The sequence below is a fragment of the Psammomys obesus genome, unplaced genomic scaffold, assembly GCF_907164565.1.
Source record: "Psammomys obesus unplaced genomic scaffold, mPsaObe1.curated_primary_1811, whole genome shotgun sequence".
NCBI lineage: Eukaryota > Metazoa > Chordata > Mammalia > Rodentia > Muridae > Psammomys > Psammomys obesus.
Window position 1 is genome coordinate 11,643,026 of NW_026585691.1, and position 24,017 is coordinate 11,667,042.

The following is a 24,017-nucleotide window of genomic DNA, read 5'->3' on the forward strand; positions in this document are numbered from 1 at the left end:
TGTATGTTAATTTTAGTGGTGCCTTGCATGGTAGAGTGGCTGAAGTTGGACCTAGGTGGGAGCTAACGCAGAGATAAGACTGCTCTGTATCCTTAAAGTGATTTACAGTGACAGGGGCAGCTTGTGACTAATCTATGTTGTCTGGCTCTAGAATCAGTGCTGCTGATGTCGACTTGCAGTGGAGTTTTTCACAGACTCCAACTGAGCATGTGTTTCCTGTTCCCAACGTCTCTCACAATGTGGCCTTGAAAGTCAGCGTTCAGTCCTTACCCAGACAAGCTCATTACCCAGTTTTGACCTGTAGTATTCATACCAACATTGGTCTGTATGAGAAGAGAATTCAAGAACAGGAGCTCAGAGCCTATCAGCATCGTGGCCCCGGTGAAGCTGAGCACCGTTGTCCCAGCAGCTCACAGAGCTTATGCAGCAAGCAGACGTGGACCATGGCACCCGTGAGTGCCCTGCATGTTAGAAGTGGCATGCCCCCCGAGTACACTGCAGCCATTAGAAATGTCAGGCTCTGCCCAGGCACAGGCAGCAAGTCTGACCACCGGACATCTCAAGCCAGTGTCCTGGGCTTCAACGGCCCCGGAGAAGTAAAGTCACAGGAGACATCAGTGAGAACTTTAAAATCACTCTCGGTGATCGATTCAAGTGTCCCCAGCTGTCAGAGCTCCCGGCAGTCAGTGGGAGAGCCTAACCCTCTAATCGACTCCCTAATTCAGGACCGACAAGAAGTCATTGCCAGGATTGCTCAGCACTTGATTCACTGTGACCCCAGCTCCTCTCGCATGTCTGAGCTCCCCTTTAACACCCAGGAGTCCCCTTCACTTAGCTCAAAATTTCGTCCAGTTTCACCAGAAAGCGAGAGTGTGAGAAGGTGCAAAGAAGCATTCGCGGCCTCTTTTGGGAGTCCAGAAGACAGCAGTGAGGGGAAAGCTATAGGGAAGTCAGAAGCTAGGCAAGCCGAAACCTGCACCTCTCACAGTCCTTACCCTCGGCAGCCTGCTGGGGAGGCGAACCCACTGATCGGCTCTTTGCTCCAGGAGCGGCAGGACGTCATAGCCAGGATTGCACAGCATTTGGAGCACATTGACCCCACAGCTCACATTCCCCGGCCTGCATTCAGCAAGCACGACTCCAATTCCATTCCTTCTAAAGTGTTCAGGAGTTCATATGATGACAAAACCTTGCTGAAGAAGAGCAGAGATAGTGGCTCTGTCTCTGCTTCTCATACAGAAATGTCCTTATTGGGAGACAGAGGTGATGGGAAAAGCCCCAAACCTAGCCAATGCTTCCATTCTTTCAAGTACAGTCCTCAAGAAAAGTCTCAGAGACGTGAAGTAAGAGCTCAGCGTCAGACCCATCCAGATGACATCACCTATAGCACCAGGCAGGAGAGGCAGAACAAGGCTGCTGGCTTACTAACTTCCTCTAATGAATCTCCCTGCAATGAGAGCAGCTTGGGTCTGATTCACAGATTGGAAAGTACACCTTGTAAATCACAACCCAAGGAGCAAGAAATGAGCCATGAAACTGAGAAGCAGTGTTCACATTGCAGCAGTATCGACAAACAGATTTGCACAAGTAAATATACAGAGAAAATAAAAGACAAGAATTGTAACACAGGATCTCTCAGTCACCTCCAGTGTGATGACTCAAAAGGTACTGACTCAAAAATAAAAGTTACTATGTTGGAAGTGTCTGACTATTTGAACAAGTACAAAACTAATTGTTCAAATAAAGACTCCAAAAGATCAAAGATCTGTGAGCAAAACAATCAGCTTGGCACAGAAAATGATCTCAGTGAAGATACTGAGGGTCCCAAATGCACATCAGACCAACTGAAAACTGAGCAGGGGGAAAAAGAAGACGCAGTTGGTGAAAAACTGAGTGTAAAGCACTGTTTGTCTACAGGCGAGAGACTGAAAAGCGCAGACATGTTGGTAGGTAACATGTAGTATTTCAAATGTAAATCTCAGCTGTTAGCTGTGGTTTTGAGTTTTATTCACTAGAGATCGAACTACAAAGGTCCAAGGGGGCCTCTTTTCTGTGGAATACTCAGTGTGGTATGGTAAGCCTTCTATAGAACTATTAATATCCTTGCCAGGAACCCACGCTCTTGAAAGTAAACACTATGTGATAGAAGAAATGGGTCACCAATCACATGGTTTAAAATTCAGTGCGTGGTCCCTTATTTATTTAGATATTTGCTTGTTTATTTATTTACTTTGTTTTTCGAGACAGGGTTTCTCTGCGTAATAGCCCTGGCTGTCCAGAAACTCTCTTTGTAGACCAGACTGGTGTGGTCCCATCTTTTAAAACTACAATTACAGCAGTAAATTTTTTTCAAGGCTCTGTGAGGTCTGTCATTTCAGCCTTTTAGCAGTTACTCACCTTCAACCACAGTCCAAAAGCTATGTGACCTTTTTCTCCCATTCAGAGGCACCTGGCCTTCATGTCTGGCCTGTAGATGCAGGAATGAATGTTGTTTATTAAAAACAAAAACAAACCCAGTTGAATTCTGTGCTGTCTACAGGCTCCTCTTAGTTATGTCACATGATTATAGAATACACAGTTCCTTTTGGCAGTTCCAAGGGGCAAGTAGGGCACATGGGAGAAACTGAGGCCTGGAGGGTTGGACATGCTAGGAACTGTCACCCCATTGGTGGTCTCTTTTAACCCAGGGTTCAGCTGTTCCTTCATAGTAATCAAGGTCAAATCTGTGAGCTGTCCAAGTCCTGCACCCACTTGTATTTTCCCCCATTGCCTTTTGTTTATTTCAGTATTGTGAACTATCGGTGGGGGGTAACCAGGGATGAAGTAGACCTCCCTGTCAGCTTGGTGTGTTCTGCAAGCAGCTCCGGCCTGGTATGGATGCTGCACAGTCATGACTCAGGCTGTCTCTGCAGGGGCAGCTCTCAGAGGTCACTCAGGGCGCATTAGTTCCTGGTTTTTTCCTCCCAGTTTCGTCCTTGAGTCACACCAAATAAGCCATATAATTCTGAAAATGAAGTCAGAATTCATTTATGAATTTCATAGTTCATAAAGCTTTAACATGCTGCTCAGATAAAAAGAGATACCCAAAAGGTGTAATTGTCACAAAGACTTACAAAGCCGTGTAAAGCCTTAACACTCGATGTTTTGGAGAGGCAGAGTGGCTCAGGCCTGCAGCTCCAGGCTTTTAGAAGCCTGAGGGAGGAAAGGTTTGAGTTAAAGGCCACCCTGGACAAGAGAGCAGGCCTGTGAACTTAATTTGGACATGGTGTTTTGGTTTGTGTCCTAGCACTGACTTGTTCATGTTCTTATTTCTCATGAGATCATACACAGCTTGCCATGTCCTCCAGCATGCTTGTCTGTGGGACCCTGTATCTCCCCAGGGCCAGATGCTTTTACTCCACAGGCCGGGAGGGCTAGCTAATTTGTCCTAGGTCACAAAGCTGATACCAGAACTATGACCAACCTTTTTTCACTTTTCATTCCTATATTTTTTGTGATTTTTCTGATCTTTAGATATAAATTTGTCCAATTTGAATGAATTCTCCCTGCGTTTTGGGAAGGGGTCTCATGAGGTTGCCCTCACTGACCTTGAATGCCCTGGGCCCAGCAGCCTTCATGCCTTAGCCTTGTAAGCTGCTGGTATTTCAAGCATATGCCGCTATTCCCACTCCACTGGTTTCTTGACTCACAGTAGAAATATAGTGCTGTGACCATATTTTTTTGATTCACACTAGTCTTTAGAAAAGATTTATTTATATTTATTTTATGTATATAAATATTTTGCCCACATGTATGTATGAACACCACACATGTGTCTGGTGTCCACAGAGGCCAGAAGAGGGTATTGGACACTCTGGAACTAGAGTTGCAGATGGTTGTAAGCCACTGGTGTGGGCACTGGGGTCAAAACTTGAGTCTTATGCAAGAGCAGTAAGTGTTCTTATGTTTCTGAATTCATCATACTAAATGAAATACTCTAAAAATGGCTCATGTTATTGACACAATTTCATACTTTACAGTCTTAACTCTGTTTTCTAGCTGTTTTTTTTTTTACAAGTTAAGATATTAGATGCTAGATTATGAGCGAATATGTTGATAAAACAGTTGTGTTGGACATGCTTGAGAACTTTTGAATCATGATATAAAAAACAAGTGCAATCTTCTGTGATGTTGCCTGTGTGTGTGCGTGTGTGTTTTATGCGTGTAAGACTGAAAGGGTTTTTAAGCTTTACCACCAATGGTGTGTACCTCAGACTGCGTTAGGAATGAATCTACAAATTTGCCATTATTTAAGTATTCCCACTAAAATCTAATACTTCTCCTAACAGAGGGATACACTGAAACACTCAAGCGCCTGGAGAAAACATAATTTTCATTCCTTGGACGGGACATCAACTAGAGCCTTTCACCCTCAGACGGGGCTGCCTCTCCTCTCAAGTCCCGTAAGTTCCTCAGTTCCCTCGGGCCCGGCACCTGCAGGCAGCCGCATGCTCTCATGCACCGCAGCCAGTGTTCATCAAAACATTTCAATGCCTATGAAATAAATTCTCAGTTAGAAAGCCTTGTGGGCTTTGATACTACATTTAACAGCTATGTGATAATACAGGAAAAGACTAAAAATTGAACAAAAGTGAAATGTATTTCACCAGTACTGAAATTTTTCCTGAAGTTCTTTTGCTGAATATTGTAATTGTTACCAAAATGATTTTTTTTAAAAAATACCTTGATGTTGATAGAATTTCATAAAAGCAGAATTTTTAAATCTCAGTAAATATTGGCACCAGAAACAGTTTTGTCTAGAAACTAGCATAAACAGGTCCATAGTTTTGACTGCATTGGCTAAAAATCTCTGGAGGGCTTGGGACGCTGCTTAGAGGCAGATTGATCCTGGCTTCCATCCCAGTACCACTTGGGAGGGTAAAGCTGGATGACTGCAAACCAGAGGCTGTCCTGGGCTATTATAAAGGCTTTTGTGTCTCCAGAAAGTGGGGGCGTGTTTGAAAGAAAATAATCTAGACATGAAGTTATTCTCCTTGAAGTGTGCACACATACACAGATGCCCGCACACACATGCAGTCCGTGTAGAAAGACAGGGTGGAATCCGCTGAGTGGAAGGTTAGTAGGCACATAGACAGATGTTTAGCAAGCACCTAGAATGACGGACAGAAAGGGGTGGAGAATGGAAACCCTGAAAGGGCAGAGAAGACGAAATAGTGTGCTCATTATGTCCAGAAGTTTCATCCACCGGCCAGGCATAGCATGGAGAATGAAGGGAAGGAAGACCGAGAGCTTTTCTGAAGCATGAGTTATGCTGATTGTACGGACGAGTTCTTACTTTTTTTGTTGGTTTGTTTTACATGGTCTGGTTTTGGGACACGGTTGAGTCAGGGACTTTTTCTGAGGAATTGAAGGTCGACCCACTTAAATGGACACATGCTAGGAAAGCACCCCACAGCCTACACATACCTTTTTCCCATTTGGGGCAGGGGGTGCCGGCGTGCAGGGTAAAGTGGCTTCACTTTGAGGCAGGATCTCCCAGAGTTGCCCATGGGCCTGAGCTTCCTGCCCTTTATGCCTGCAGCTTACAGGATTGCCATCACTCCCCCTGTAATCGCAGCTGTTTCTTCTCAGACCAGCGCGCCCGGTGGACTTTATACTGATTAATGATACACACTTTACACTAATTCCCAAAACAAGTCTAACTCTCATGTTGTATGTGACTCTACCTTTGATTTGCACTTGGAGCTTTTATTATCAATGTATTTTGACATAAGTGGTTTGCGAGAAATATGATCTAGTAACATGCTGATGATTGAAAATTCAGAGTACTGTTCTTTAAACCGATTCTCTAAAGCAGTACATTTCTTGGGAATGTTACAGTGGATGAGATGCCAACACTCTTATTTTCCCCCTTTTAAATAATAAACTCTAAGTGTTGTAGACACACACACATACACACACACACACACACACACACACACACCAAAGCACACACACATATATAAAGCTTACAAGTAAAAGGCCTGGGATAGAGAGATGGTTCGGTAGGTAAAGCTCTCACATCACCAACATGAGAACCTGGGCTCTCAGTGCGCTCACTACAGCGTATGTCTACAGCCCCGGTGATGGGGAGCAAAGACAGGAGGACCTCTGGAATTTGCTGAATAGATGAGCCCTGGCCCTATCTCAAAAAGTAGGATAAAGAATATCTGGAGAAGATACCTGACGTTGACCTCTGACCTCCGCACATAGGCACACACATTTGTAAACACATACCTGCACTTGTACACACACAAATGCGTGCACCATACACACACACAAAGTAAGAGTCCTTGTAAATAGATGCCAGGTAAGCTTCAGTTTTAGGAAAAGCCGAGTTTTACTTAAAACCTAGTTAAAGTACTTTTGTGAGTCATCTGGGTTTTCCACGTTAATAAAATGAGAATGAAAGAAAAATGTGTGATAAGCATTATTTGAAGTAAACTGTTATGTTTACCTTTATTACTTTAAGGGTACATGTTGGGCCAGTAAGCTGCCTCAGCAGTTAAAGGTGCTTGCTGCCAAGCCAGGCGACCTCCGTTCAATCCCTTGGCCCACAAGATAGATGAGAACTGACTCCTGTGACTGTCCCCTGACCTCTACATGTGTGCCCTAGCACGCGTGCGCCTGCACACATACAAAACAAGGAAATAAATGTCATTTAAAACAATACGCTTCACTTGGATTTCCTAAGTGTTTGGTTAATTTAAAAAGTATTCCTTTAAGAATATGAATAATTATTTTCCCTTTAGGTTCCTCAAAGGAAAACCCAGTCGGGCTGCTTTGATCTGGACACATCGCTGCTGCATCTGAGAAGCCTGTCCTCCAGAAGGTAATTGCCCAGGGTGCGCGGCTGTGAAATAGAGCTGCGCAGCAGATAAGCTGAGGCTAAGTCAGAAGTATATTAAAAGTATTAACATTTTTTTAATTAAAAAAGGGCATTTTCATCATGCTGCTGCACACACACTTTAGGATGATAGAGAGTGAGACAGTGAGCTTGGCTGTGTGTGTGTCGCCATCATCAGTAACACACGGTTTAAGTCGGTTCATTCATCTCTGAGCCTTAATCTGTCTTCCAGCCCAGATTGCCTCCCTCCCTCCTTTATAAACAACAACAACAACAACAACGAAACCTTTTTCTTTGTCAGTGCTGAGATCCTGCTTAGGACTTCATATGTTGTAGACAAGTGTGCTACATTGGGCTGCATCTCCAGCCCTGAAATTGCAGTCACATAATTTGGCCTTTGAATTCTTGTTTTCAGCTGAATGTGATGTAGAATTCTAAATACTATGCATTTCCAGTAACTTCAGAGAATTGTGTATCTATGTATATGTTCTTTGTTGAATATTACCAATATAATATTTAATCTGAAATTTCAACTACAAACTTTGCATCAACCTTTTTTTGTTTTTTTGTTTTGTTTTGTTTTTTTTTTTTTTTTTTTTGGTTTTTTGTTTTTGTTTTCAAGACAGGATTTCTCTGTGAATCTGGAACTCACTCTGTAGACTAGGCTGGCCTCAAACTCACAGAGATCTGCCTGCCTCTGCCTCCCAAGGGCTTTAATTAAAAGCATGTGCCACCGCCATCCCACCACAACTTTTTTATTTTAAAATTTGGTAACATTAATTTTGTTTTAGTAGTTTGAATGAAATTGTTCCGTATCTTCTAATTCATTTCACAGATATAAATAAGAAAGTACTGCAGTTAACCTGTTCTGTTTTTTCCTGCTTTTATTTTTCAATAGCTCTCGACCATGTCTGAACATTGAAGAGGATCCAGATGTTCATGAAAAACCTTTTCTGAGTTTGAGTGCTCCACCAATCACAAGTCTCAGTCTTCTAGGAAATTTTGAGGTAATGTTGCTTTGGAACTATTTTAGGAGTTGGAATGCCTTAAACGAGGGCCAGGGTATCATTATGTCGTTAACATTCTTTGTGAAAAGGAAATAAATGAATAGACTGTCTTTTTCCAAAGCCGTGAAATTGCTCATCTTATTCCTCATCTTATTCCGATGATCACTTAACTGAAGGAAGGCTCCCCACACACCATGATGTCCCTGTAGATAACTCCACACAAGCTTGAGAGGGGCTGGAAAACACCTGAAAAGCTGTCACTCAGTGTTATTTCTCAGGGGTGATCGACAAATAGGTAGACAGGACTTTCCACTTTTTTCAATTTTTGTATTTTTAGTTAAACAAAACTCCATATATTAAACAACATTATCTTTTAAAAACAGAAGCAATCATTTTTAATTAACATCCTGATCACAGCTTCGCCTCCCTCTTCTCCTGCCAGGTTCTCCCTGTCACCTCCCCTCCATATCATCCTACCTTCCCCCCTTTCTCCTCAGAAAAGGGGAGGCAGACATCCAGTTAGACCACCATCATTTATTGAAGGTGCTTTTTTTTTTTCATTGTATGGTGGTTTTGGCTTCTTTGTAAAAAATCAAGTATCCATGAGTGTGTGGGTTTACTTCTGGGTCTTTGATTCTATTCCATTGATCAACCTCTCTGTTTTAATGCCAGTACCATGCAGTTTTTATTATTATTGCTCTGTAGTACAACTTGAAATCAGGGATGGAGATACCTCCAGAAGTTATTTTATTGTACAGGATTTTTTTTTTTTTTTAGCTATCCTGGGTTTTTTTATTTTTCCATATGAAGTTGAGAATTGTTCTTTCAAGGTCTGTAAAGAATTGTGTTAGAACTGTAATGGGAATTGTGTTGAATCTGTAGTTTGCTTCTAGTAAATGGCCATTTATGTTAATCCTACTGATCTATGAGCATGGGAGATCTTTCCATCTTCTGATATCTTCTTCGTTTTCTTTCTTCAAAGACTTGAAGTTCTTGTCATACAGGTTTTTTACTTGCTTGGTTAGAGTTACACCAAAATATTTTATATTATTTGTGGCTATTGTGAAGGGTACTGTTTCCCTAATTTCTATCTCAGCCCGCTTATTGTTTGTATAAAGGAGGGCTAATGATTTTTTTTTAGTTAATTTTGTATCCAGCTACTTTTCTAAAGGTGTTTATGAGCTATAGGAGTTTCCTGGTAGAATTTTGGGGGTCACTTATGTAACTTATTATATCTGCAAATAGTGATACTTTGACTTCTTCCCTTCCAATTTTTATCTCCCAAATCTCTTTTAGTTGTCTTATTGCCTTAGCTAGGACTTAAAGTAATACGTTGGACAGATACAGAGAGAGTGGGCAGCTTTGTCTTGTCCTTGATTTTAGTGGAATTGCTTTAAGTTTCTCTCCATTTAATTTGATGTTGGCTAATGGCTTGCTGTGTATAGCCTTATTGTATTTAGGTAAGTGCCTTGTATCTCTTACCTCTCCAAGACCTTTTTTATGAAGCAGTGTTGGATTTTGTTAACGGCCTCTTCAGCATCTAATGAGATGATCATGTGGATTTTTTTTTCTTTCAGTTTTTATTTATTTATTTATTTTTTATATCAATCACAGGTTATTTACTTTGTATCCCAGCCGTAGCCCCCGCCCTCATTCTCTCCCTATCCTGCCCTCCCACCCTCATCTTCTCCCTGCCCCTTTTCAAGTCCACTAATAGGGGAGGACCTCCTCCCCTTCCATTTGACCCTCACTTATCAAGTCTCTTCAGGCCTGGCTGCAATATCTTCTTCTGTGGCCTCTCAAGGCTGCTCCTCCCTTGGCAGGGGGAGGGTTGAAGAGCTTGCCATTGAGTTCATGTCAGGAATAGTCCCTGTTCCCCTTTTTAGAGAACCCATTTGGACCCTGAGCTACCATGGGCTATATCAGAGCAGGGGTTCTAGGTTATATCCATACATGGTCCTTGGTTGGAGAAACAGTCTCATGAAAGACCCCTGTGCCCTGATATATGTGGTCCTTGTGGCACTCCTCTTTCAGTTTGTTTATGTGGTGGATTACATTGATGGATCCCTGTAGTGAAACTTACTTGGTCATGGTGGATGATGTTTTTGATATGTCCTTGAATTCAGTTTGCTAGTATTTTATTGAGTATTTTTGCATCAATGTTTATAAGGAAATTGGTCTGAAATGCTCTTTGTTGAATTTTTGTGTGGTTTAGTTATCAGGGTAACTGTGACCTCATAGAATGAGTTTGGCATTCTCTTTCTATTTTGTGGGATAGTTTGAGAAGTGTTGGTTTTAACTGTTCTTTGAATGTCTGGTAGAATTCTGTGCTAAAACCATCTGGCCTTGGGCTGTTTGTTTGTTTGTTTGTTTGTTTGTAGACTTTTAATGACTGCTTCTATTTTCTTAAGGGTTTTAGGTCTATTTAAATTGTTTACCTAGTCTTGATTTAACTTTGGTAAGTGGAATCTATCAAGAAAATCATCCTTTTAGTTTAGATTTGTGGAATACAAGCTTTTGAAGTAAGGCCTAATGAATCTTTGGATTTCTTCAGTGTTTGTTATGGCCCCCTTTTCATTTCTGATTTTGTTAATTTGGATATTCTCTCTCTACCTTTCAGTTAATTTGGCTAAGGGTTCTTCTATCTGTTGATTTTTCTCAAAGAACCATCTCTTGGTTTCATTGATTCTTTTTAATTGTTCTCTTTGTTTCTAACTTATTGATTTCAACCCTGAGTCTGATTACTTCCTGCCATCTATTCCTTTTGGGTATGTTTGGTTTTTATATTCTAGAGATTTCAGGTATACTTTTAAATTGCTAGTATGAAATCTCTCTGATTTCTTTACAAAAGTGCTTAGTGCTATGAACTTTCCTCTTAGCACTACTTTCCCGTGAGTTTGGTATGTTGTGCATTCATTTTCATTGAATTCTAGAAAGTCTTTAATTTCTTTTTTTATGTCTTCCTGACTGAGTGATCTTTAAATAGAGAGTTGTTCGGTTTTCATGGGTTTGTAGGCTTTCTGTTGCTTCTGTTGTTGTTGAAGTCCAGCTTAATTCCTGGTGGTATGGTAAGATATAGGTGAGTTGTTTCAGTTTTCTTGTATCTGTTGAGACTTGCTTTGTGACTGAGTATGTGGTCAGTTTTGGAGAAGGTTCCATGAGGTGCTGAGAAGAAGGTATATTCTTTTGTTTTTGGGTGAAATGTTGTATAGATATCTGTTAGGTCCTTTTGAGTCATAACATCTGTTAGTTTCATTATTTCTCTGGTTCATTTCTATCTGAATGACCTGTCCATCGGGGTGTTAAAGTCTCCCACTATTAATGTGCGGGCCTTGATGTGTGATTTAAGCTTTAGTAATGTTTCTTTTATGAATGTGGATGCCTTTGCATTTAGGACATAGATGTTTAGAATTGAGTCTTCAACTTGGTGGATTTTTCCCTTTAAAGAGTATGAAGTGTCCTTCTCTGTCTCTTTTGATTAATTTTTGTTGAAATTCTATTGTATTAGATATTAGAAAGGCTACTCCAGCTTGCTTCTTGGGTCCTTTTGCTTGGAAAAAAATCTTTTTATAGCCTTTTACTCTGTCTGTCTTTGATGCTGAGATGTGTTTCTTATATGCAGCAGAATGATGGATCCTGTTTTTCTGTTAGCCTGTGTCTTTATTTGAGCAATTGAGTCCATTGATGTTTAGAGATATTAATATCTCAATTAATGACCAATGATTGTTAATTCCTGTTATTTTAACGTTGGTGTTTGTAGTGTTTGTGTGTGTGTGTGTGTGTGTGTATGAGTGTGTCTGAGTGTGTGTGTGTGTATGTGTGTGTGTGTGTGAGTGTGTGTGTGTGTGTCCTTCCCTTTCAGTTTTGCTGGTGTGGAATTATTTATTTCCTGTGGGTTTTTGGGGGGAGGGTGTTGTTAACCTCTTTGTGTTGGAGTTTTCCTTCTAGTATCTTTAATACGGCTGGATTTGTAGAAATATATCATCATTTAAATTTGGTTTTGTCATGGAATATCTTGTTTTCTCCCTCTATGGTGATTGAAAGTTTTGCTGGATATAGTAGACTGGGCTGGCATCTGTGGACTTTCAGAGGCTGCAAGACATCTGCCCAGGCACTTCTGGCTTTTAGAGTCGCTTTTAAAAAGTTGGTGTAAGTCTGCTAGGTCTGCCTTTATATGTTACTTGGCCTTTTTCTCTTGCAGCTTTTAATAGTCTTACTTTGCTTTGTACATTTAGTGTTTTGATTATTATGTGGTAGGAAGATTTTCTTTTCTGGTCTTATTGATGTTCTGTAAGCTTCTTATATGTTTACAGATACCTCTTTAGGCTACAGAAATTTTCTTCTATGATTTTGTTGAAAATATTTTCTGGACCTTCAAGCTGGGAATCTTCTTCTTCTGTTCTTATTGTTCTTAGGTTTGGTCTCTTCAGAGTGTCCCAAATTTCTTGGATATTTTTTGTCAGGAACTTTTTAGATTTATGTTAGTGTTAGCTTTAAAATTGTGTGTGTTTGATTCTCTCTTAACTCAGCCAGATACTTGAGACTAGAGTATATTATTTATTTAACATACTTCACAGCACAGTACTGAGCAGTTATTATTCTATATTCAGTCCTCTGTGCTAGTTTGGCTTTCTCTCAGTGTAATTACCCAAAGATACTTGCACTTTATGGCTTTCTCTGCTCAGTTGTCCTGAACCTCTGCCCATAGCTGAATCCCCATTTCCTCTCTCTGTCTTCTCCTCTCCTGGCTGGCAGGAAGTTCAGTCCTATTCTCTCCCCTACTCAGTCATCATCGGTTGTTAAAAGCCTTTTTATTGACATATTGGGGAACTGGGGAACAGTGTTTAAACAACATTGATACAGGAGATTTTCAGAACAAGGATATCAACCAGATATGGAGGGGCATAGAAATCAGCATTTGAATCTTTAGCATTATGTCTACAGATTTAACATTTTCTTTGACAGATACATGTTTCTTCTATGGTAGCTTCTATGCCAGAGATTCTCTCTTCCATCTCTGGTATTCTGTTGGTGATGTTTGTGCCTGTAGTTCTTGTTCTCTTACCTAGCTTTTTCATCTCCAGGTTTTCCTTAGTTTCTGTTGTCTTTATTGTTCTATTTCCATTTTCAGGTGTTGAACATTTTATTCATTTACCTGTTTTATTTTATTTCTTTGTATTTCTGTAAGGGATTTATTTATGTTTTTCTTTAAGGGCCTCTGCTGTCTTCATAAAATTGGATTTAAGGTCATTTTCATGTGCTTCAACAGTGTTAGGATATCCAGAGCTTGCTGAAGTAGATGAGCTAGGCTCTGATGGTGCCATATTGCCCCAGCAGTTGTTCATTGTTTTCTTATGCTGGCCTTTAGCCATCTGGGTTTTGCGGTTATAGGTTCCAATGCTGATTTCTGAGTTTATCTTTGTTGAATGGGTGTTTTGGGATGCTTTTCCTCTTGGTTTCGGTTTCCTGTCTCCTGCCCTCAGTGGGCAGGGAGTCTAATGATTAATGAGTCTTCAGGCCCAGTAGGGTGCCTTCCCTGAGGTTTTTGTGGCCTGCGTGGTCTGTGAGCTTTTGGATGCTTCCCTTGCCTCTGGGGTCCCTAGTACCGGTATGGCCTGGGGTCCCTGGTGCTGGCAGGCCCCTGGTAAAGCAGGCAGAGTTGTGGGCTGGAAAATGGAGTCCAGCACATGGGGTGCAGTTTAAGGCTATTGGGTGTGTTTTATGGTGGGCAAGGGGTTGGGGCAGGGTCTTTCTTGGTTGTCGCTGTTATCAGCAGGCCTCTAAGAAAGCAGGCAGAGTTGTGGGGTGGGAAATTAAGCACAGAGTATGGGGTACAGTGTAAAAGGAACTTTTATTCGCCTGTTTCAGTTGTCTCAGTGACTTACTGCCTCTCTAGGCTAGCCTAGGCCTAGTCCTGGGAGCTTCTAACCTCCATACAATCTAACCTAGGCCTAGAATGTTTTCAGCCTCTGAGACTTACTGATGAATTACTGAGCTCTGGGTTGGCTGATTCAACTCAGCTGTTTTGGCTCAAACTCTTCTCCCAGCTGCCTTAATTCAGTCTGGCCCCTGAATTGCTCTGCTTGGCCTCAAACTAACTCCAGCAATCTGCTCTAATCTTCAGGCTCCTTCGGTCTTCACACAAGTTCTCTCTCTGTAACCTGTCTCTCTATTACTGTCCTAACACTGCCTCCTCTCTCTGTGTCTATGTCTCTCTTTCTCTCTCTCTTTGACCTTAAGTATCTTCCCTTTCCTCCCTCTTTTTCTGAGAGTTGAGCATATCCCATTTTGTCAAACCTTTCTTTGATTCATCACCTTTTCTACCACTTGATTAAACATCACTTTCAAACATGGCTGCTTCCTTCCACAAACTAACTTGACTGTCATTGTTTGGGATAAAAGGTGTGTACCACTATGCCTGGATCTAAGGTTTTCTTTACCTGAAACTTGATCTATACCAGCCTGGCCTTGAACTCAGAGATCTTCTTGCCTCCTGGATTAAAGGCATGTCTGTATTCCAGCCAGATCACACAGACCTGGTAGATCTTTGGATGTGATCTCTTGCCAGAGCAGCCATGTTCTGAATTAAAATTCCTCTACAGTGCAGTTTACTGCTGTTGGATGTGCTTTTAGGCGAGTTGGCTGGCAGGGGCTTGGGTGAGGGTGGAGGGGTTTACTTGATGTCTCTGGGTTTAGCAAGCCTGGGGAAGGCCAGCAGAGTTGTGAGGTGGGAAATGGAGCACAGGCTATGGACTGCAGTTTACTTGGTTGGGTGTGCTTTCAGTCAAGTTGTCAGGTAGAGCCTTGGAATTTGGCTTAATTCTAATGGAACTTTTGTGTGTGGTCTGCTGTCAAGACCTTCTAGTGGATTCTCTCTGGGACAGATACAATCTCTGATAGTACTATACTTGGAGACAGGGTTTCTCTGTGTAGTCTTGGATGTCCTGGAACTCAATCTGTAGACCAGCTGTCCTGGATCTGGCTGCCTCTGCCTCCCCAAGTGCTGGGATTTCAGGCGTGTGCTTTCTTTTCAACTACTGCCTGTTATATAACCTAGGCCGTCTTGAAAGTTACTACATAGCCCAGGATAGCCTTAAACTCAGATACCAAAGTGGCTGATGAGATTGCAGATACAAGTCACTGTGCCCAGCAAAAGGGCACATTTTTCCACTTGCATATTAAACAATTAGATCTAAAAAATAGTGATGTTCTGAGAGAATCCAGTGGTGGTTTGAAAGAGTGAGAGAGGAGGCATTGCGTAGGCTCTAGTAGAAGGTGGTTTCTAGTAGAGTTGATTTCAGGTCAGATAAAAGACGTGGCTCTCACAACAACCATCATTTCTCAGTTTGAGACAGTCTCCCTGTGTCACTCAGATTAGCCTTGACCTGACTCAGTAGCCCAGTCAGGCGTCCATGTGGCCATTCACCACACTCTGCCTCAGCCTCCCAAATGTTGGGATTGCAGATGTGTGCTACCATGGGAACTAGAAGACACAGTCAAATATTTCCCTAAACAGAAAGTGAAATTAATGTACTAGCTTTTCTATGTTTTTTAACCATGTGTTGTTATCTTGTCTTCCAGGAATCTGTTCTGAATTACCGTTTAGACCCCCTCGGCATAGTTGATGGCTTTACTGCCGAGGTAGGAGCGAGTGGTACTTTCTGCCCCACACACTTGACTTTGCCCGTGGAAGTGTCATTCTACAGTGTTTCGGATGATAACGCTCCCTCGCCTTATATGGCAAGTACTTGTAACTGTCTTTTTCTGCCCAAATCAGCCAATTTAGTAATTCACATCTCTATTTCAGTCCTATGAAACAGTTTCTAAGAGAGAGTTAAAAACTTAATACAGACCAATAAGCCAAAATACTGCCCCTTGACCTTTTCCCCAGCTTGTTCAAACAACAGGTGACTTGTTTTGCATTTGAAAATGATGCTGAAATTTTACCCATTTCTAGATGACTTACAGGTGACTGACACAGTCAGTCTATTGCTAATTTCACACGAATTCTCCAGTGCTCAGCCTTGCACCATAATTCCAGGTGGCTGCCATCTTGTGTGGTTCTTAGCTCAGTCAGACTTAGATCTGGGGACTTGTGGCAACCTGTGGCCCCCTTCACCCCAGCTTCTCCTGTTTGGTCTTTTTTTGCCACCCCCTTCCTTTGATCGTGGGTCTCAGAGAGTGTGAGTTATTTCTGATTACACTAGTGACTTAGTGGAGAGTCAGAAAACTTCCAGGAGTTAGAGCCTGAGGTCCTGTAAACTTACCTTCCCCATTCTACTGCAGTGGGTTCTGGGTAAAACAAGCCTTAACCTGCAGAAGTGTCTCTGAACACTGTTGGATGTATAAACACTTTTTTAGAAAACAAAGGAGAAGTTCACAGTGATGGTATAAATGCAATCACATTAAGTGTCACTGTGAGAAGTTCATGCAGGCCTGGAACTACAGCCTGACTCAGCACCCCCACCCTCCCTTCTGCCTCAGGGCTTTCAAGAACGTTAGTGACAGTGTCTTTTGTTAAGAATAAAAGCCATGGAAAGAGGTTTCTACATACTTGAGAGGAGAAGAAGCTGTGCTTTTTAAGACCTAAATAAGGCTGCCTCCTTGCTGTTCCAGTCAGTCAGGGAAGCTAGTTGAGGTTTACTCCGTTTTTAAGGTGAAATTTTTGATCCAGGGCCTGGCTAGTGTTTCATTCTTTGATAGAAAACAATGCTGGGAAAGAAAACAGAGTCCCAAAATACACAAAGACAGCAGAAGACTTTGAGCAGAGACTTGAAAATGGATAAGTCAACGTATGAATTGAGTTAGGTTATCCTCCTAAGGATGCCTGCCTTCTGTCACAGAGGGTTTGAGGCTAGCCGGGGCTTTGTGGTAAGCTCCAGAAGAGCCTTGGCTGCAGGGAAGAACCTTGTCTCAGAAACATAAAACAACTAAAAACCCAGTGCCTGCCTGCCTTTTCTGTGGTAATGATCGCCACCGTGTATCCTGTTTCCCTGAGTCTGTTCACCAAGCAGGAGTGGGCTCCTTTCACAAGTGGTTCACGCCAAGCCTTGCACCACAGATCTTCCCTAAATTTTGTTCTTTCTATTTTGATAGCTTAGTCTGCTTTCAAAGGACTGACCATGTTTTGTTAGATGAAACGTATCACACACCATCAGAAGCACCTTTGTGTTGCTCTAATAACCGTGTGACTTCTCCTCACAGACTGAATGGCCCCAGAGGTAAAACGTTAGGACAGAAAGTTCTTTGTGGGATTTTTGCATCGAACAGCTCTTTAAAAATTAATTCTTCGTATTGGAGTCAGCAGTTGAATGTTGAATGTTCTCCAAGAACTATGCCACACAGCACTCAGCTGCTCAGAAACGGTGTCTCAGAGAAACCAGCTGTCACAGGGTGAAGTCAGGCTAGGCTTTATGTTATGGACTCATGACTGGCCAGGTCCAATTTCCTCCCATTTGTAATTTATCAAATTTAGGCCTGCTTCTCTTTTCCATCTACTGTTTCGTATTGTTTTTATTGCTGTTTCGTATAGGCCAGTTTGACCACAAAGTCTATGTAACTGAGGCTGGCCTTGAACTCTTGGCCTTCCTGCCTCCACATTCCAAGTGCTGGGATTATAGGTATGTTATCACACCCAGCAATATTCTTTCTCACACAATAATTTGAGGATTTATTTTCTGCTAGGATTCTTCGAAATTTAGTTTATCTTAAACCTTACTATTATAAAAATGCCAGAGGAGGAACTATAAATGTTTCTTTATATTAAACATGGTGGGTTTTCCTAGGTATAAATATTGATATGCTGGTCTTTGAAGTGAATCAAATAATAATAATCAAATCCTAGTATTTTTATGTAATTCCTAACTTTCCTGTGCTACTACTGGTCTTATATTACTTAGAAATTGTTTGGAGGCTGGAGAGAAGACCCAATGCCCTCTTTTGGCCTCCAAGGGCCAAACATACACAATTAAAAAGAAAAAAAATCATATTGGAGGGCTGCCCTAAACTTAAAAGACCTTTCAAAAATCTTCAGTCACTGTGAGTTTAATCACTTATTGTTATGTTCTGAAAAGTAACAGAATTGTATGTTAGAGAAAGAAATACAGTAACAAGTCATAGCTGTCATCCTGGCTTTCTCCTTCCTGTAGGGAAAAGGACTGGGAGGAAGGACAGTAACTCCTGGCCCTACCAGCATGATTATAAAAGTAGTTACCATTTTTACAAGCTTTCCCTTTTCCTTCTGGAACTAGAAAGGAGTGTGCTTTTTCATGTAACTATCCACACTGCTCGTACTTGAAAAGGGTGTGCATTTCCCTCAGTGAATATGCTGAGCACACTGTGAGGGATTACTGCTTCATTGCCAAGGTGTAAGTCTAACATCCACGCTCTGCATGTGAGGTTAGAATCCTATGTTGGAGCATGGCTCTCTCTCCATCTTGATCCACTCCTTTTTACTTCCCAACCCAGGTCTGTTAAGTTTCCAAACTTAACAGAGATGTCACCTAGTACAACAGTCCTGTGTTATATTTACCTTGAGATTTCTATTTACAACATATGATGATAGAATCATGAACTGTGTAGAGCGCACACTTATTCTGCTTACCTGCCTCAAGTACTAGGAGGGAAAGGATCACCCCAGAAAGCAGTCAGGGACTACAGTCACAGGCGCCACCTGTGGCCTGCTGCTCACCCTGGTTATTGAGAGGCTTTTGCACATTCAATCTGACCTTGGACCGTACTTTCTTCCCCATTGTCTGGACCTTGCAGAAAAACAGCTGCCCTGCACTTAACTTGGGTGTACGAATGATGTCCTCAGGGAAGTCCTGTTGAGTGGCAGATTCATTTTGGTATATCTGGAGAGTGACAAGGTCATGTGTGTGCCGCTGCCGCCCTGAGAACCAGACCAAGTGGAGGGCCTCCAGTGTCCCTTTAATGGCCTAGTGAAATGACGGTGATGCAGCTTTCACCTCTTCCGGCTGTCAGCTCTCACACCTACAAGCCACTGTGCCCTGACTTAGAGCCAATTCAGAGCCTTAGATTCCTTAACAAGTAGCAGCTAGAGGCTCCGCCACTGGGTGTGGTTGATTCACAGCTGTGATCCCAGCACCTGAGAGGCTAAGGCAGTGGGATTTTCATGAGTTCCAGCGCAGGCTTGGCTACAAAGAGCCAAGAGAAACAGAAGTAAGTTGGGCATGGTGACACACTGTAATCCCAGCACTTGGGAAACAGAAATCAGCCTGGACTACATGAAACTCTGTGAAAAAAATGGGAAAAAAAAAAAAAAAAAAAACAACATTCAAAGCAGCACCCTAAAAATATCCAAATTAAGATGTGGCTGCTTCTGAAACAGCATTTCCTCTTAGAAACAAGAGTGTGTAGCTTTTTGCAGAGCAGGCAGCCTTGCTGGTAAACCTTCATTTTCATGTTTGCTTTCAACATTTTTCCCGCTGGGAAACTGGCACCCAGATTCCCAATCCCAATTCATTGCTGTCTTTTCTAATGTCTGTCTTCAGAAATTCAGATGTGTAAATTGACTGTCTGACTGAAGAATTCCTTCATTTTGGCCCAAGAATTAGATATTGTATACTCCTGACTTTTCCATACTCTTCCAAAAGACCAATCATTTCTTTACTTCCTTTTCCCCCCTCCTCTTGGATAATGGTACTAATCTTAATAACCTTGCTTTATTTATTTCCTTGTGGCTAGGAAACCTGACCATTGGTCTGTGTCTCAGTGGCAGTTCCGAGCAGTGTCCATACTGTATGCTGCTTGTTGCAACACGTCTAGGAAGAGCAGCAGTGAATGCTTACTTTAGAAGGGGGAGCCTCACCGTTTCATACTCACAGAATGTAGCTCTTAATGCAACGTGAATGTCTTTCCATAAAATGGGTTCCTGAAATTGTAATAACAATGTGTTGTTTCTCACTTTCCTCTGTTATATACATATGCACTCAACTTGTCTTCTTTTGTTTCAAGGGTGTGATTACTTTAGAGTCCCTTGGTAAAAGGGGTTATCGAGTACCTCCTTCAGGAACGATACAAGTGGTATGTGTTTTATAGCCTACAATTGCAATAATCATTCTCTCACACACATATAGAACTTAGCCCTTTCTCCTGCTACTGCTGCTGCAACAACCTTGGTAAGTAACAGTGGGGCTGCAGCTTTGTTTGGAGTTGCCATCCTCTGCCCCAGGAGTGGCCATTTAGGGGACCTACATTAAAGGAAAAGATTAATAAGCTAATAGAGGTGAATGTTTGTAGACAAATAATAAGAACCATTTACACAACTTAAGCTGAGATATTTTCAACATTTTTAGAGCCTTACCAGTGCCTTCTATTAAATGTTAAGCCATATCGAGGGTGACCTATTTAAAAGGAGACCCCAAAATATTGTAACACTTGGGTGGAGGGGTTATCACTAGTGTAGTGATGTCTAAAACTGACCAGGTGCAATCTGAGAGTTGCCAGAGCAGAGAAGGTGGCCTTCCTCCATCTGTGTAGTCATCTAAGCTGGCTTCAGGAGACCCCTCCTCAGCGGGGCGGACCTGATCTACACTATCTCTCTGTCTGACCCAGGGTAACACAGCAAGTCCTCAGTGTGCTTCAGATTGTGCAGCCGGCAGACTCCGGCTGGCACTGGCTGCTTGCACTCAGCCTCTGCTCTAGCCCAACAGGCTTCCTGAGCCCTGTGACCTCAGAGAGTCAGACTGCACTTTCCTCAGTCAGGTCACACCTTATCGTGTCCATCTGTCTCAGTGCTGTGCCGAGCCTGTACGTTTATCTGGTGTCTCACAGGAGTGAGGCAGTAGTGAGCAGTGTGTGTGTGTGTGTGTGTGTGTGTGCACGCGCCACAGAAGAATGGCTGCATTTAAAATGTCTCTATCCCAGACTTTTTTTTTTAAGCTAAAGAGTGACACTTGTCCGTTCTCTAGCCCCTGGCTGTGGAACCCATAAGAGAGTGTAGACCTCTGGAGAGCTAGCTGTGAGCTGCCTTAGGGATAGACATTAGCCCATAGCTCACCTCCACGTGGTCCATTTTAAGCATGCTTTTATCCTTACATGGTCTGAACTCCTCGGTCTGCTTGTCCTTCTTGAATGAATCAGCCTTGATGTTAGCACATGCTAGTTGTAAACTTGGATCATAATGTTGATGTATTTCTCATTTGATTCAGTGAGTGATGTCCAGTCCCTGGGATGAGCTTCTGAAAGCATGGCACCAAGTTACCGATTGATGTGTTGGTAATTTGGTTAAAGTCAGTTCAGCAGCTTGGGTTTTTATTTTAAAATGTGTATTTTTTTTTTAGAAATAACAATTTTTCAATTATTCATAGACAAGAATCAATTGAATTACTTCAGTCTTCTCTGAAAATATATATTGTGGTCTGCAATGATACTGATGATTTGTAAAGCCTGATCATTTGCGAATGACTCCCAGTGTGAAAACATAGTGTTGTTTCTTTGGGTCTAATAAGAATGAGCTTTACTTCCTGGCTTTGAAACTTTTTCAATAGAAAAGTCTCCCTTGAACACTTACAGCAATTTTACAGTAAGCAGTTTAAAACAGCCACTGTAAAATTCTAGTTTTACAGAGCTTGTATTCTTTATTTAAAAAAATTACAATCCATTAAAATATAAGAAAAATTAAAATTCCAACTTGTGAATCTGCAGCTGATGTTTGAAATGATGGAACTAGGATATTCTAGGATATTCTAACACAAAATACGTCATGAAGAGTGTTTTATGCTTAAACTAGCAGAACAGTTTCCGAAAATCTGAACGAGAAAAATGCATCTTATTTGCTATTAATAAGAAATTTGTGCCTAAAGATTTTGGTTTATTATGGGTATACTATCTTATTGTGACATAAGAAATGAAGTTGAATCTTTAAAAGATTATTAAGTATTACTCTGTGAACTTTTGAAATGTTAATGGTAGCCTCTGAATGGAACCTATCCCGTAGAATTAAATGGCTAAGAAACCTGTTTAATTACGGGGAAGGTATTCTGCATCATATAAACAAATCACCCTTTTGAAGAATACCCCTCTGTTGTCTCTCCAGACCTTATTCAATCCTAATAAGACTGTGGTGAAGATGTTTGTTGTCATGTATGACCTACGAGGCATGCCAGCCAATCACCAGACATTCCTGCGACAGAGGACGTTTTCTGTTCCTGTTAAACAAGACATGAAGAGAAGTATTAACAAAGAGAACGTCCAGCACACAGCACAGTTACTACGCTACCTCATACACCTGAGGTAATGTTTCAGAGTGATAGGGAAGCAGCTTACTTCAGGACAACTTAGCATTGTTAGACTTGGTTTGTTTTTTGTTTGTTTGTTTTTGGTTTTTCAAGACAGGGTTTGTAGTGCAGCCCTGACTGTCCTAGAACTTGGTCTGTAGACCAGCCTCGCCTCAAACTCACAGAGATCCACCTGCCTCTACCTACTAAGTGCTGGGATTTATGGCGTGTGCCATCACCACTCCACTTAGTTTTAAAAAACCATTTATTTGTATATTTTATGAATATGCACACCTGCATACCAAAATAGGGCACCAGATCCACTATAGACAGTTGTGAGCTGCCATGAGGATGCTGGGAATTGAACCCAGAACCTCTGGAAGAGCAGCCAGTGCTCTAAATCTCTGCGCCATCTCTCCAGCCCCCATAGACTTGGTTTGTAAGAGAACTTTTAACTGACTGGATAAATGCCCTGAACTCAGCTTAGCATGGGGCCTTTTGACAACCTGCCAATATACAGAACGAGTAGCTTTCATTCACACCATCCTTGCCACTTACTGGAATCAGGGGTTTGCACTTTTAACTGTTAAATGGGAAGTACTAAAAGTTGGAATGAAGCCTGCTATTTGAGGCAGTAAGTTTTAAAACCAGTAATTCTGATAGAGACTTCATCTGAGCCTTCAGCCTGGTTTGTAATTAGCAGCAGGTGTTTAACAAAGTGACAGAGCTGGCCACAGATCCTCATGTCTGTCATCCCAGGGTTTGGGTGGTAGAGACAGGAAGGTCAGAAGTTCAAGGCAATCCTCATCTCCTGTCAGGTTTGAAGCCTGCCTGGGCTACATAAGACCCTATCTGCAAATAAAAATCATTGGGAAAGTAACAAGAAACAGATAAAATTAATATACTTTACTTAACCTAGCATATCTAAATGTTATGATTTGAATACATAATCTGTATGAAATTAAGATACTTTGCATCTTTTGTTTTAACATATCTTCTAAATCCACAATGTATTTTACACTCAGCACAGTCAGTTTGAAGTAGTCCCATTTCAGGTGGCTGGTAGGCACATGCAGCTGGTACCATGTCGGACAAGGAGTTCTGAGACTTGACTCACTCCCTGACTGTACCCACAGGGCCTGTTTCTGGCCATCTGGAGCTAACAGTGCTGACATGCAGGCTGCCTTTCAGAGATGCGTTACCCTCCACCTCAGTGCTTAGCTTAGAGCTCTGCCCTGTGTAAGGGCTTTCTTTGGTGTTTGTTGTCCTTCTGGTCCACGTTGCTAACATCCCAGCAGCCCCCAGTCCCTATGTGGCTCTCAGGAACACTGAGCAAATCAAACACAGAAGTCAGCAGCCTCTTTCCTGGAGCTCCATAGGACATTCTCAGCCACGTCAGGGATTGACAGACTATCGTAAGGAACCCAGTGGTTCTCAGCCATACTCCAGTAGGTCTCCGCCACCCTGCAGGGGTAGGTAGGGAGTGAGGTAGCCATGCAAGGTCCACACCTGAAGAAGTGGCTGACTGCTCCTCTCAGAACACTGCTTGATGGAGCCTGTCGTTCTACATCCACAGGGCAGTGTTACACTCACCCTGACACTGCCCAGCAAGAGCACCATGGGATATGCCACATGAGCTATGAGTATGAAAAACTGCCTACCAAGTGCAAACTTGGAAAACTTTTTCACAGGAAAGAAATTTGGGCCAGTGAGATGGGACCCATGTGGTATAAGGAAAGAACCAACTCCCACAAGTTGTCCTCTCAGCTCTACTTTCATGGGTGGCGCATGCCCCCTGCCTTCACACACAATCTTTTAAAATGTAAACATATATATATATATATATATATATATATATATATATATATATATATATATATATAT

The 24,017-nt window shown here is 41.9% G+C and overlaps 1 protein-coding gene across 1 annotated transcript in view; it reads left to right on the forward strand.

The window, feature by feature from the left end:
- Atosa (atos homolog A) overlaps positions 1-24,017 on the forward strand; it is a 58,743-nt gene that overhangs the window by 30,282 nt on the left and 4,444 nt on the right. Inside the window, exons 5-11 of the mRNA XM_055598553.1 lie at positions 152-1,946; positions 4,329-4,442; positions 6,792-6,871; positions 7,785-7,893; positions 15,475-15,633; positions 19,870-19,938; positions 21,953-22,149. Coding sequence (XP_055454528.1) covers positions 152-1,946; positions 4,329-4,442; positions 6,792-6,871; positions 7,785-7,893; positions 15,475-15,633; positions 19,870-19,938; positions 21,953-22,149 — 2,523 coding nt within the window. The remainder of the gene's footprint in view (positions 1-151; positions 1,947-4,328; positions 4,443-6,791; positions 6,872-7,784; positions 7,894-15,474; positions 15,634-19,869; positions 19,939-21,952; positions 22,150-24,017) is intronic.